This window comes from Brachionichthys hirsutus, chromosome 20 (assembly GCF_040956055.1).
Source record: "Brachionichthys hirsutus isolate HB-005 chromosome 20, CSIRO-AGI_Bhir_v1, whole genome shotgun sequence".
Classification (NCBI taxonomy): domain Eukaryota; kingdom Metazoa; phylum Chordata; class Actinopteri; order Lophiiformes; family Brachionichthyidae; genus Brachionichthys; species Brachionichthys hirsutus.
Genome location: NC_090916.1, coordinates 5,552,100 through 5,567,497, shown reverse-complemented (window position 1 = coordinate 5,567,497; position 15,398 = coordinate 5,552,100). Strand labels below are relative to the sequence as shown.

The window sequence follows — 15,398 nt, the reverse complement described above, 5'->3', positions numbered from 1 at the left end:
ACATTTCCCGTCGTCCTTTGAGCCACTTGGGTCGGGTTGTTTTCCTGCACAGACGCGGCTAGTTCAAGTTGCCATAGCGCGGCGAAGCCGAGTGTTATCTGTCACTTATCGCTCCCACGGCAAAAGAAAACGCGTCTAATTCGCAACATGCTTACTGCGGTAGAATTTATGACCTTTATTCCGTTCGGTTTATGGAGTGTTTTGTAGTTTTAGGGGTTCGTTTGAAGGCTAAAAGAGTTGGCTAACATGGTCTTAGCTAGCTAACTATCCCAGTAGTCACTTGTTGCTAGCCAGGAGGCAGTGGTTGCTTAGGAGGAGTTTGGCTCCTCAGGTAGCGTTCTATCCTCGGAAGTTTTCTAAGTTAACGATGATTCTGCTCGACATGACAAAAATATCGAGTGTAAAAAAAAAAAAAGGTTCATAAACAGTCTAGTTTGTGTGTTAATCAGATTGACGGCGTGGTCCACTAGTCGTCAGATTTGTGTCGTCAAGCCTCTGATCGTCGCATTGTTCCCCGTCTGAAACTATGGATACATCCTCCAGTGAGTCTGACTCGTATGGCAGACGAGTGCAGAGGCCTCGGGGGCGTGAAGCCCACAGCAGACATGGAGGGGACAGAGTCAGATCTCCTGCTAGAGGAGGGAGTGATCGAACAGGAGCCATATCGGAGAAGATCAGCACGCTGGCTAACACTTTACAGGTACTGCAAAACAGAGACGGCTCAGATCTCATCCACCTGCGGATATTGTACACACGCCTGTGCCTGGTTGACGTACAGTCTACATAAACCTAGCATACATCCTCAGTCTATTCGTGTATAGCTTGTATGGATTTCTGAATTTATATCAGTAATTGCTAACAGAGCTTGTTTTTCTTGCAGGACACCAGTAGAAACTTGACTAAAGTAGACTACATGCTGGGCCAATATAGAGACCATACAGATGATCAGGCTGAAACCATGGCAACGGTCAGAATATTATATTAACCACTATGTATCTTTTTTTTTTGTTACATTTTAATTAATTACTTTTAATTTAAACTTTCTCCCACCCCATCTTTTTCCACCTTCTCAAGATCATTTTAAAGAATTGATTTCTCTTTCATGTACTTTTTTCAGCCTCTCCTTGCCAGTTACAATTTTGCTTAAAGCTACCAAACTTTTGTTTTGTTTTGTGAGTTTATAATTTGTCTGCTTTTTCGTACTAGCTCAGGGAGAACCTGGAGGAGTCGATCAGTCAGCTTCAGTCACAAAGGGTGGGCAGATCGAATGGCGCTTCTGCTTCAGCCTCAACTCTGCACTCGAGTGACCTCGATGCAGACTCAGGATCAGGTACGGAGAAAAAAAAAAAAGATCTGGTTCAGCTGTTTTTGCTTTGTAATCTTACTTGTGGTTAGCTTGCAATGAGAATGAATGCTAAAAAAAATTAAAATAAGAAAATGACACAAACTCATGAAGATGTCACTCATAAAGTACTTTGTGCACCTCACTGAGCTTGTACTTGGAAGTAATATTTTTAAAGCTCTCATTTTGTTAAAACGTAAATGTGTAATTTCAGATGGCCAGCGATTCTACCCCACTTCACCACTGAAGGATTACACAAGCACTCCAAGAAGTAGAAGACGGTCTCGGTCTGCCAGTGTTCATTTCAAGGATACCAGCCAGACAGCAGACGATGTAAGAAATGGAGGCGGGCCAGAACTAAATCAGAGCGTCTTGTTACTGTCAGGACGGGGAGTTTCAGAAAGTTTCCTCAAATCGACACACTGTTAGCAACACATCTAAACATTGTTATGCTAGCTGCCAAGAGGTCTTAAAATATTGTTCATGTTAATATTGTCCTTTCCAGATGCCTCTTTTGTTTCAGGAGACCCTTTTATAATTATTTATAATCAATTGTGATTCTACTGTTGCTGCAATAGGCGAGCAGCGTTGTTAAGACAATGTAATTTTGAATCTATATCTGTGTATGTCCGACATAGATTCACTCGATGCATCAATCTCTGAGGGATCTACATTGTGACCAGCAGAGACTGTCTCATGACCTGGGCAGAGAAATCCTCAGACGGAATAGGTACCAGATGTAAACACTGACTTTTCCCTGTAAGACACTGAATAGTACCCACTTTACCAGTCAGTGCCATTTTAAGACACAAGGTGATTGTTAGAGTTGCCAGACTGGTGACAATCAGCCTGCTCTTTCTTGCATCATAACTAGATAGATCAGCAGTGTAGTAATCCACAGAAGGAAATGTACGAAAGGTCCTAGATTAACCTCAGAATGACAGAAATTTGAGGTGGGTGGGGGGGGTCCAAGAGGTAAAAAAAAAGGTCACTACGTCATGTTAATTTTTTTTTCTCTGACTCAGTTGCCTCTTTCTCCTTACAGTGTGTTTTTGTACTTCACTCACTGACTGGGATCATAAGCTTAGTGGTATTATGGTGTGTTTTACAGTACACACAAGTGGTCTGTGAGTTGCCTACAAAGGTTAGGTTTAGGCTGTGAAAAAATAAAAATGCTTTGTTAAAATATACTAAAGAAAATCTCTAATCTCTTCTCATACAAAATGTATCCATATTTCAACATGTGAAGCAATGTTATTTTTTTATTGCCATTTTATGAATTCACATTTTGATAAATGGTGATTATGTAAACATTTTATTCAGCTGCAGTGTTTTTCCTACAGGAATGATATTGAGACCAGACGTGCGATGGAAAGCCTCGCAGGCCACGTGCCGTCGTCCCAGAGAAAGGCCTCAGTGAGTGGCTACTGTGCATTTCACCAATATTTCCTAAATTTATGGTGAATGTGTCCGAAATTTAGAGCAACCTCATTCACAGTCTTTGAAGAACTTCACCCTCTGTGTAAAGCGTCCATCCATCCTCTTGTAGAGCAATATGCATATCTCTTCTCTGTAGAAATTATTCTGTTCTGCAGTGAACGGTGTTCACTGCATCATAATAATTCTAATAATAGAATTAAAAAAAATCATGTCATGTTGGGGACTTTATCAGATTAGGTCATGGCTTATTGATTTGACTGAATTCTCGCATCATGACTTTAATACTTGCAGTCAGTGCTCTCGCTATTATCCTCAGCAACACTTTTCATTTCCTGGTGTCGTATTTATCGCATCTTGCCCCCGTCCTGCCCCAGTGATTTTTGTGTGACCTAAGCGTCCTCCGTCTGACCATCTGCAGGCGTCGTCTCGTGTGGAGCAGCGTCTGCAAGAACTGGAGAGAGAGATGGACACTGAGCAATGTAATATGAGGAGAGCGAGGAGGCCGGATCAGCGGGCGACCATGTCGGATGAGCTGCAGGAGGTGACACTCGTCCTCATCACAAGTCTGATATGTTCACACAACTTCCTGCTGATTTCTTGATAGCACTTTTACTATAGTTATACTCACATATTCACGATATGATCAAGTATCTGATAGTGGTTTGGAGGATGAGGTTTTATTAACATAGATGGCAATTTTCTGCTGATCAGTGCATTGCCGCAGATTTGAACTCATTAATCTTCTTGAAGAGACGAACGTAATCGTCTAATCTTCAGCCGACTATGCTGACTGCACTCCGGATGAGTGTAGTCAGCATAGTTGCCAAACTAGACGTACCAACAGTGACCTATAAATGGTGTAAATATGAATATAACCTAAATAAAGAAAAAGAAAACAGTTCTTGAACAAGTTCAAAGCATTGAAGCAAACGCAATGACTGAAAATATTTTCAAAATTAAGTTAACTTTCATTAAGATGACTTATGACTTATTTTAAGTCTATATATATGTATATTTTGTTTTTTTGTCAATAATTTCACTGAAATGCAGTTACAAAATTCCTACTGCAGTTTGTTAGCAGAACACAGAGGGGCGCTGTGGAGCCACACCCAGGCTTTGTGAGCCGGACCTCAACAGACTGCAATGATTGTAGCTACCAGTTCGTTTGCATGTAGCTCCTCCACGCTGCCCTAATGGGACACTAGCGGGGCCTGGGGAGATGGGAAATAAAGCATTCACCCAAAAATTAAGGGTAAATAAACAAGCAGGAGGAAATGAAGAGGAAAACGATCTCTTTTACTGCAAAAGAGGAGGGCGAGCAGAGAGCACATTTATCCCCTGCTGATGGGGCCGCTGTGATGTGAATCAAATAGCTGATGAGTCACTTGGGTAGATGTTATTGCTGGCAGCCGGTAATCCATCACCACTGCCTGCTCAATGAGTGGGGATCTGAGGTCTTACACAAATCAAAGAGGATGAGAATGGGAGATGACGCGTTGCAATCACAGCTCTCATGTTGCGTTCTTATGCTACTTTAATATGTGTGGTCTTATAATACATGCTGTGGCCTGTATGTTGCATCATGTAGACTTCAGGGAGACGCCTGGTCCAGGATCACCAGGATCATCATCATCATCATCACGGACGACAGGAGGCCATGACAGCCAGGCTACTGACGGCAGAGAGGGAGAAGTCCGAGGTTAATGTATACTGATATAAATAAATAATATATGGCGTTTACGCTTTTAAGGTATTCCATTTATGATTTGTAGCAGGTTAGCTTTGTTAGTTCTTAAACAATTAGAATTTCCTTCCCATACGTCGGCGATGGCGTTTAAGAAAGACCTACAGAAAACTAATTAGCCCACCCATAGAGAGGAAAATCAAACTATTTTCTTATGATAGCGCCCAAGTATATTACATACTTCACATGTTTGTTTGTTTTTTAATTAAAGGAAATAATTGTGCTTCCATAAAGTTTCTATCATAAACATAATAATTTTAGACGGCTGTAGTTTTCAACGATGTATTAAATCAATTGGAGCCGCTGCCCTACTCTTTTATCAGTTATGCCTAAACTCATAGACTTCCTAAACCTAGAATCTATAGACGCAGTATTTGTAAGGATTTACTCTTGACAACGGCACGTACTACTTTATATTCCTACTACTAAATCCAATCCCAGACTGTTTTCCCATTACGCATTTTCCCTGACAATTTTATTTTTCTGCTGTCTTAGATGAATCAGGAACTGGAGAACGCTCGACGATTACTTGAACAGTCCGAGGAAGGCAGAGAGACACTTGTTCAACAGGCAGGTTTGCTTACCGCTGGGTGTGCCGTATGTGCAGAGCTACAGTAAACCTCTTGAGATAAAACAATGATAAAAAAAAAAAGCATCTTCCGAGAGAATGTTAGTTCCAGACAGTCTGAATGGCTTTTGTGTCACGATCCTCAGGTGGAAGGCTTGCGGGGTGATTTGTTGAAGGTGAGGAAGGAGAAGACTCGGCTTCAGAAGGCCCAGTCCGTTGGCCAAACACATGGCAGCCATATTGACAGGGAGGAGGGAAGAGGTGGACAGCAAGGTACTGAACATGGGTTTGGATAAACAGAAGTGGAGAATGCACAGGGAGATTGGAATGTAGGTGATGGGTGATTTGAAATATTTATATTCTAGTACTAAAATAATTGGTGTATATGCCTGTAAAAATGTTTGGGTAGTATTCACATTGGTAGTTTTTTGGTTTTGGATCGGCTCTTGCCAGAATTTGACTATCACAGTAATAATGTGAAATTTATGATTATGTCCCCCTGTGTTGATAATGTTATCGATTGTAAGTCATCAAATACATGGAAAGTTTGACAATGATATTGACCATTAACTGTATTCAGGTCTGTCGTAGTTCAGAAGTTATACTTTGAATTGTTTTAATGTACTGTGTATTAATTTAAGCCGCCTTGTCCCTGTGTTTTCTATCAACATGTTTGTGTACTTGTATTTGTCTATAGATCCTTTGGACCTAGCGAAAGAAGTAGCAGAGCTGCGACTCCAGCTACAGACAGCCTCAGTCCTCAGCGAGGTTGAAGACTTGAAAAAAGCTCTGGATCGCAAGGAGAGGGAGAGAGTTCAACTCAGCATACAGGTAGAGGTGTGTATCAGTGCTTTTAACACACAAGTGGTTACCAGCTCAACGTTACATGTTCAGAGAAGGTGTTTATGGAAGTGCTGCGTATCTGCTACCCGTGAGTTCTCTGTCACCTTCCTACTGTATAATAAACATTGATTTTCTTTATTTTCCTGCTTTCTTTTGCCAAAAAACACATTTCTCTGCATCCAAATATCTCAGTCTTCTGACTTGTCTATATCCATGTCTTAGCCATAGCATACACACACACACACACACACAGTTGCATGCGCTTGACCTTTTAATCTATTTAATATATCAGGAATTGTCATCAGACCGGGCGCGGCGTGAACAGCAGCAGCTACGAATGCTGGAACAGCTGAGGGAAATACAGGTATTGTAGTATTGGTCATTACATCGATTTTTAATTAACCAGCGGATAATAATTATATTCAAGTTTCGTGTCCTTGAAAACATTTGCATAAAGTCACATATCCTCTCAGAGCCGGGGTCAGGCAGAGAGGAGGGAGGCAGATGCGTTACTCCAGGAGAGCACGAGGACAAGAGATGAATTGAAGACCAGGGCCCAGGAGGCCGTTCACCGGTGGAGGACGAGGTGCAGGAGACTGCAGAAGGAGCTGGAGGATGCACAGGCCCGGGCTCAATTCCTTACCGACAAGGGCTTGCAGGTCAGTTGAGGCAGATGCATTCATTACCAGACTTTGACACCCCAGCCTCCAGTAGCAGCTGTGGCTACGTACCATTGATCGCTATAATGCTGGCCATCTTTTTCCATATGAAGTTTTTAGCCCTTATTTTAAATTGGTGTAAATCATGACTGTTTCCCCCCCGATGCTCTCGCTTTCTCTCTCCAGGCGGCCAAGGAAAAGGAGAGCTCTCAGACCCAGCTGAAGGTGCTGAGCCATCAGACCGAGTCGGCCCGCAGGGAGCTCGCTGATATCCTTGGCCGTTTGGCCCACCGAGAAGAAGAGCTTAATCGCAAGGAAGTGGAGCTGTCTGAAATCCGCCAGCGGCAGATGTCAGCGGAGCAGGAAATCCGGGAGGTGTGGAGTTGGACATCCAGGAAATTAAAATCTCTCTCAAATCACTGAACACACCGATTTCTTTTAAAGCTGTAGTTCCATAGAGTGTGGATCAAAATGTCAATGAACTATTGGCTTGATGCATGAATGTTATAAATGCTATCCTGCTGCTAAAGTCATTAAAAGAGATTTGATCAACTTCTAACAGTACGACTTAATTTAGGTAAGAGAGGCCTCAACTGCCCTTGAGGAGGAGAATCGCCGTCGGTTCACCATCCAGACGAGACTGGAGGAAGAGAAGCAGAGGCTGGACCAGAGAGCAGACAACCAGGCCCGGCGCCATCAGAAAGATGAGGACACGCAAGCCGAGCTTCAGGCCACCCTCAAGCAGATGACTTCAGCCCATGCCCAACTAGCTCAACGGTTGGTTGAGGAGGAGAGCTCCAAGAAGACTCATCAAAAGGGCGCCTTGGAGCTACAGGCCAAGCTGGCGGCAGTACAGGAGGAGCGGGCTTTGCTCGGGCAACAGCTGCAGCTTGAGAGGGAGGTGCATCAAAAAGAACTGCACAACATGAAGGTGACGATGGAGGAGAGCAGGACAAAGAAAGACCGCGAGGTGCAGGACATGCTCAATCTCTGCCAACAGGAGCGAGATGAAAGTCAACGGGAGCGCATGAAGGAGGTGGAGGTATGAGAAATTACGATTTGTAGAGGCGAAGGAAAACGATATAGAGCTTGTTGAATAGTACTAAAGTCTGCTAAGCGCTAACCTGCTGCTGGCTGGAGCTACATAGTTATCGCACACACACAAACATTGATCCTCTACCCTTATGTAGATAGAAGGCCCTCTAAATAGCAACGCCGTGCTGTGTATTATGTATCAGACGTGTTACTGTCTTTGATTTTTTTTTAAAGATGTTGAGGTCCGAAGCCAACTTTAACAGACGTTTTCCTCTTTGCACCACGATGTCGATCACACACGTTGATATTTATAGTATCGTTGGGTGACACGCCGGAATATTTCCGACTCAGTGAGACACGGGAAACATTCTCATTCTGTTCCCGGAGTGTGGATGAACCGAGGACAGATGAGCTCTCCAAGCAATGTTGGAGATGGAGGACTCGACCTGAGGGACCCCACAATCAACTGTAAAAGCTGAAAATATTATTTTATTTTGTTTCGCACTTGTCCTCTTGTCTGTTTTCTCCACTCTGTCTTACTGTCTCTGATACACAAACTACACACACTGTGTTTAGTTGATATGTTTTGGACCAGATAACTGGTCAGTCCTGATTCCAAATCATGGCCTTAAGCTTGTCCTCTCACTTTTAGGCAGATGCGGCTTCATCCAAGGAACTGTGCGGCCTGCTGCAAGTGAAGTTGGATCGGATGAAGGATGAGTGTGATAAGCTGGTGGCCCAACTGGGAATGAAAGATGAGGCACACTCGCTTCTCCACAGGAAATACCAACTGCTCAAACAGGAAGTAAGCCCTGAATGGTTCTCTTGATGCCCAGGGTCGTTGTGCATGTTTTATTCAGTAAACTGAATCGATCGCTATATTGATCTTGTAACAAGCAAACCCGGATATTTCTGCTACCTGCATAATGCGCTGCATTTGATATCCTTATACTCGCGTCTGTGTACTAAGTTACTGTCATAACTTAGAAGCAGCTCACAGCAAGCTTTAATTTACGTCCTGCTTGGCTCTCCTCCGCAGGTCATGTCAAGTGAACAGAGACTTTCTTCGCAGTCAGAGCTTGTTAAGCTAGAGGAGAAGGTGTTGAGGATGGAAGCGGAGCAAGAGACTGTCCTTACCTCCATGGGGGAGGAACTAGATGCAGCTTGCCGCCGCCTGGCGAGGAATGGTGAAGACAAACTGCAGGTATTTTATTCCATATATTCATTTCTTTGTTTGTTTGCTTGTTTGTTGAAGTCACGACAGTTTCATGCAGCATCACTATATCGAGCAGCTACACAGACGCTTTACGATCCTCCAAAGGAAAATAACCTGCAGAAGAGCCGAGCCGTGTCGAATGCGGTAACATCAGCTCATTTTCCTGACATGAAATTTGAGAGAGACTAATGTTTTGATCCTCATCCACATGTTCTTGACTACTAGTTGTTTCTCATAGTTACTATAACTCCTTTGATACTTCTGGGTCTGTGGAGGAAGCTAGCTACGCACCCTTCACTACAGAATGTCACGTTTGCATTGATCTCTCTTCTTTGACAGGCAATCTCCCAGAAACCTGGGTTAGTTAAAGACCCTCATCGTTGGCTAGCTGAGACAAAGGTATGGTTATCCCATTCATTACTGCTTTTTCGAGATAATCAGTTATGAAATTGATAAAGCACAATATTTAACCTCTGTAATTGTTACCATGAACACCATGCTCGTCTCCAGGCCAAATGACGAAAAATAACATTCTGGTCCAAACATTGACATTTTTTTATTTGAAATGCAGTTTCATAAAACATTATTATTATTGGTGTAAAAAATTAGTTAAAAAAGTATCTTAAACATATATGGAGGCATTGTTTGTACTTCTGTATTTTACTTGTTTAAACACTTACCATGCTATCATTCTTTTTATAACACACACACAAATATATATATATATATATATATATATATATATGATTTATTGTTGAGGTAACTGCTGCTCACGGTCAAAATGACAGCAGATAAATGGAAAAAGGAATTCATTGTCATCAGCGGCATCTAAAACAATTGTGCATTTATTTTATATAACCAACCAGACCAAGCTCCGCTGGCTGTGTGAGGAGGTGACGGAGAGCAAGAAGAGAGAACAGAGCCTCAGGAAGCAGCATCATCAGACCAGGGACCAGCTGTCGGCTCTCAGACAGAGCCGGGACTCGGAACAGACGGCTCTCCTGCAGCGCCTGGACCAACAAGAAACGCTGCTGCGCTCCGTCAGCACTGAAAAGAGAGGTACACAAATAGTGTTCGTTTAGAAAAATGCGTTTCCTTTGGGTCAGGCACTCTTAAGAACGCATAGAGAATACATTTTGTGGTTTAGGGGCTGTGTGTGTGTGTTTGTGAGTCATAAACAATATAGAATGTGAAAGCACAGCATCATGTGAGATGAATCGGGTTCTCTGGTTTTTATTAGGTTAATACTGAATACTGAAAAGCAGCTTTGATTTCTGCAAACATTACTGATGGACCGCTAATCCTTTTTGTTCGATGCATCCTAGTAAGACATTGCCTTCCTAATTTATTCTTCTCGTATACATCAAGTTAAAGGGTAGTTAAATGGAAGGCACTGCCTGCATGCCACTGAAGCATTGGAGTCATGTCGTGGTTTTTAGGAGTTGCTGTGGAAATGGATTCCTGTATAACTGTATCTAATGTAGTTTTATAGAGCATGCTCACAGACCCGTTTGTTCATGATCACACGAGTTTGAGAAAGCATCCTAATGTGCGTGAACTTTGACGGCTCTGGTGACATCACATTGTTTTTATCCCTCTTAAGTTCCACTTGGACTCAGTTTCTCCTAATGAGCAGTAACTGCCAGGGAAAGCGTGGCAACACAGTGAAAAGGGCCTGTTTCGTTTGTCATTAACACCAATAAAGATTTAAAGAGACTATAATGCCAGACAGAAGGGATAACGCGATAGATCCAGAGAATTCAAACACTTGCACAACACGACAATAAGCTGTCTGTAATTATCTCTGTTGCTGCACTCACTTCTTTTACTACCGGTAACTATTTATCTGTTTGCATCCTCTGTTTCATGAGTGCTTCACGTCGAAAAGCGCATTAAATTTTCAACTGCTATGTATCTTTCAGAACTATTGGAGAGGAGTCGCAGGAGGGAGGAGGAAATGAGGACCCTTCAGGTTAGCATTTAATGTATTTATTTATTCATCCTTATCTATGTGCTTGTCTGTGTCTGTGATGCTGCTAGCATTGCATCTACTTAATTTCAACTGCATTGGAGCCCCTCTTCTTTTATTTGTGCGTGAATCTCAAGCTAAATTGTTCGATCTTCACACGAACGTGCATTAACGGTTGGCTGAAGCTGGAGTAGACGCGTTATTATCAATGCTTATCAATCAAATCATCACATAAATAGACTAACCCTAACCCTCAAACAATGTGAACCTCATGGCTGGTTTTTTATCTTTATATGAAATATGCACATCAAATAATTGTACCGCATTTGTGTGTTTTTGCAGGATCGTATTTTGGATCTGGAGACGGTAAGATTTGATTTCTGATAAAAGATCCCGGTGAGTTTAAGCGTGAACTCCCCCATGAAGGTAAGGGTTTGGTGGGTTTTTCTGGGACAGAACAGTCATTATATTTATTGTATAATATTAAGATAATTTCAACAAACCAAACAAAAATACTTTAGAAAAGCAATAAATGAGCTTTAATGCAACGTATTTGTGTTTTGGACCAAACGCATCCGTCGCCACCACAGAGCAGTTCAGAACCGCCGACCAGCGATCATCGCTTCAGGCCGCCATTTAACGAAATGTATTCCACTGATTACTTTGACCTCATTTCGCTTTCTTCCATTTTTTCCTTAATGTGAATTTAGAAGTGCTGAGGAAATGAGAAAAAGACACTTGGGGGGGTCATTCATGGGATTTGGAATGTAGCCCAAGTCCATTATATGCTAGTGAAACGTTCTGCATAGAGTATTAAGCTGTTTGTTCTTGACAAGATTTTTTTATTTTGTTAATGACATGACTAATAAAAGTCATCGTACATATCACAGCGTCTGTAGTTACGTCTTCCCGAGTTTCTCCTGGTCTCAGGAAAACAATTTGTTTTGTGTTTTGCTTCCAGAACACAAGAGTCGCTCTGGACCACTTGGAGGCCATTCCAGAGAAACAATGTTTGATGGAGAACTTTGAACATTTGGAGGTGAGTTCATTTAACGCGTACCGGTACGTAGATGCAGCAGTCGGTGCAGTAAAACACGACAATGATTTTCATTAAGTGAAGTCATCATCATTGTGATTTTCTGCACCTCCATTTGTTTCCTGCAGGAGTCGCAGCGTCAGAGGGAGACGGTAGAGCAGCGTTACACCAAATACAAAGAGATCGTCTGCGACCTACAGCAGCAGTTGGAGGAGTCCAAGCGTAGAATCCAAGAGTACAGAGTACGACAGTCAGGTTCTTATGAAGCGAGTACATCCCAACAACAACCCACACGTTTGCTATTCCTGCCACTGATTGTGCTTTAATAAGGCTAACCTGACTTCGAGGGCCATTTGTTGTAGCTCGCCCACACTGGTGCTAATGTGCACCTCACCTAATTTGCTGCTTGTAGGCATAAATGAATAATTCCACATGCTGGTGAGGCATCATGGATTGGGAGAGTGGGCCAACCCAACGCAGTGGCACGAAGCAATGCCCACAACAAAAAGCTTCTCCACTGAAACAGTCATTCTGAGTTTAAACCACGAGCGCTTTTACAGATCTATTCAGAGACGACTTCTGGGATGTTGATCTATATATAATGTCTAAGAGACACGGCGGGCCTTACGACAGGATAGCCGAATATCAGGAGATACCTGTTATGGATTTGATATTATTTCCTGCATTCTTACTGGAAAACTGATATCTGGATATGTTGTCCTCTTCTCTTCCAGGAGGAGAAGCTGGAAGCCACTTCCAGGAGTCTGAGACTGGCTGCTCTGTCTTCCTCCATGAAGGACAAAAGCACAATCCTTTGCAGCCCTCTGAGATCTGGCACACTGTGTGAGTACATCACACACACACACACACACTTATCTATTGTCTCATGTGTTTTCTTTTCCATCTATACATTTCTGTTAAACAGTGCAGATTGTGATGATTGGCTACAGTATTTGCTTCCACAGTACATTTTAAGATGATAAAGTTTATGATGTCATATTTAATTAAATACAGATAATTTTGGACATTTGTGATTCACACTGTTTTATTTGGCAAGTTATGAAAATCTCAACCCTTTTATAAGCTCTGACCGGTAATCTAACCGTCTTCTCGCCTTCCCTTCTGTCCTGCCCCAGCTCCTCCGAAACGCCTGACCAGTGCAGATTTGAATGATTCCACATTCAACGGCTACAAACCCCTCCCAGATTAGCTCAACCTGAAGCGACCCAAGTGGGACCGTCTCAAGAAACTTAAAGACACGGTGCTAACAGCTGTTGTACCTGCCTGGCCCTCAGCCAGAACAAAGAACATCTGGACTTCTTCAAGAGGCCCCAATACTCAGCCTCAGCCCCTCTACCTCAAGCAGATCTCTGAAGGTGCTCAAGAGACGGAGGTTTAGACTGAGATTTCACAGCAAACTTTTAAAATACTTTAGGTGTTAACTTAGGTCACTGTGAAGACGAATATACTGTAAGATGTTTGAATGTTATTTATTGAAATCCTGAATTACGTTTTAAGCCAAAAGAATTTGACTGTTTTTGCAATTAAGAAAAATGTAACAAACTGCTTGGATTGATCGAAGAGATTTACTCTGCGATCAATCTGAACTGTTGGTATAAAGAAATGTATTATATATTTGTGATATGATTATATAGTATATATCTACTGGTGCCTTTTGTACAAAATGTACTTTAATCATGGGCGTATTGTTTCATCATAATGTGACATGGGTTTTTTTTTCACATCGTGTATGTACTGACCTTCATATTTTTTTGTTTCATATTTTTAAAACTTAATAAGCACAGATGTCTATTTTTTATTAACTATAAAGTGTATGAATTTATTAATAAATCTTTTTGCATCTAAGGATCTGTTTGGTGAGCGTTTATTACTAAGCTTTAGGCTTTAATCAATCAAATCAATCTCTTTTTAATTAGGTGCTGTTATTATTGAGTGCTTATATTTCAAACTCAGTTCACACAATTGGCCACCAGATGTCGCTAAATAATGCACGAGGCCACATGGTGACTTCCAGAGATCTAAGTGGACTGCGGCTGCGTGTTTCACCACCAGCACTTCATTTAGAATTCAAGGACATCTCATCGCATCTATAGAGCCAGGAAGGCTTCTGTCAAAAACAATATGCAAATATTCATTTTCTCTATAACAATACTTGTCCTCACTTTCAAATGTCTCTGCAGTGAAGTCAGACTTAAGCGAATATTTCACTTCAGTTTCCAGCCTGCTCACTGCACTATCAGCACTGACAAGATACGCTCCGCTTTAATGTCATCCCACATCTTCTAATACCTTTTTTAAAATCTTGTCATGTTGTGGACTTGATCAGATAAAGATGCTGCTTCCGGATTTGTCTGGGAATTAATGCATCATGAATTTAATACTTGCTGTCAGTTCCCAAGATGTTTTCCTCACCGACACTTTTAATTTCCTGGTGTCTGCCACTCCTGCCCCAGTGATGACCTAAGCGTCCTCCGTCTGACCGTCTGCAGGGGTCGTCTTGTGTGGATCAGCGTCTGCAAGAACTGCAGAGAGAGAGAGATACACACAGAAACGTAATATGAACAGAGAGATGAGGCCTGATCAGCGGGCGACCATGTCAGATGAGCTGCAGGAGGTGACGCTCCTCATCACAAGTCTGATATGTTCACACACCTCCCTGCCGATTTCTTGCGTGAAACAGACATAAATAAATAAATACAATTTATACTTGGTTGTATTCAGGACAAGGGAAATGAAAAGAAACTTCACAGAACGAATAAAAGCACATATAATAACAGGAACATCGTGCACCTCGAAAAAAGGAAAACCAAAACAAACGAGACAAACAAGATAATATGAATGTGTATTATAGCATGTAGAACTCAGATATGCTACAAGGAAACAGATATTTAGAGCAAAAGTACTTAATATATATACTACCATTTAAAGTTTGGGGCCACAGAAATGTCCTTATTTTTGAAAGAAAAGCACAGTTTTGTTTTCAATGATAACTTTAAACTAATGAGAAATAAACTATATATATTCCTAATGTGGTAAATGACTGTTCTAGCTGCAAATGTCTGGCTCTGGTGCAACTTCTGATTTCCAGCAACCATCACGCCGGTGTTCTGATGGAACAATGTGTTTGCTCGTTGCGTCAGAAGGCTGATGGATGACTAGAGAACCCTGTGCAATCATGTTGGTACCGCCGAAAACAGTTTAGCTGGTTAGAGGAGCTATGAAACTGACCTGGGTAGATGAAAATTGTTTTTAGTTTTGGTTTTACTTACCGTATATGACATAATGGAAAGTTGGGCTAATGAGCAGAGACCCTTATTTTGATTGCTTGTTAGTAGCTATAGTGTACTTGTATTGTCCCAAACTGAAAATTAGAGTGGTTCTGAGAACCTTTATTCTCATGATATGAAATATGAGCAAGAAGTAACTGCATTTAAAACTCCATCCATGCATGGATGCATTTAAAACTCATTTTACTAAAAAGCTAGGTGGCATTCAGTGATATTTTCTTTCATCAGGATTGTACAT

The 15,398-nt window shown here is 41.8% G+C and overlaps 1 protein-coding gene across 1 annotated transcript; it reads left to right on the top strand.

Annotated features, from left to right (window-relative positions):
* The first annotated feature begins 526 nt into the window (after positions 1-526).
* Positions 527-13,521, top strand: LOC137909431 (centrosomal protein of 128 kDa). The gene is made up of 25 exons (XM_068753891.1): positions 527-700; positions 881-967; positions 1,207-1,330; positions 1,557-1,675; positions 1,981-2,072; positions 2,686-2,758; positions 3,201-3,323; positions 4,371-4,481; positions 5,022-5,096; positions 5,241-5,367; positions 5,780-5,931; positions 6,230-6,301; positions 6,411-6,596; positions 6,783-6,971; positions 7,174-7,638; positions 8,284-8,436; positions 8,671-8,835; positions 9,187-9,246; positions 9,714-9,906; positions 10,770-10,819; positions 11,159-11,182; positions 11,778-11,855; positions 11,981-12,094; positions 12,587-12,695; positions 12,989-13,521. The coding sequence occupies exons 1-25, from the start codon at positions 527-529 to the stop codon at positions 13,060-13,062; spliced, it is 3,189 nt and encodes a 1,062-aa protein (XP_068609992.1). The 3' UTR covers positions 13,063-13,521.
* The last annotated feature ends 1,877 nt before the right edge of the window (positions 13,522-15,398 follow it).

Coding starts and splice junctions, on each gene's coding strand:
- LOC137909431 (XM_068753891.1), top strand. CDS start 527: ATGGATACATCCTCCAGTGAGTCTGACTCGTATGGCAGACGAGTGCAG. Junction 5,368..5,779: donor GGGAAGAGGTGGACAGCAAG/GTACTGAACATG, acceptor TTGTGTACTTGT/ATTTGTCTATAGATCCTTTG. Junction 6,597..6,782: donor TTACCGACAAGGGCTTGCAG/GTCAGTTGAGGC, acceptor TTCTCTCTCCAG/GCGGCCAAGGAAAAGGAGAG.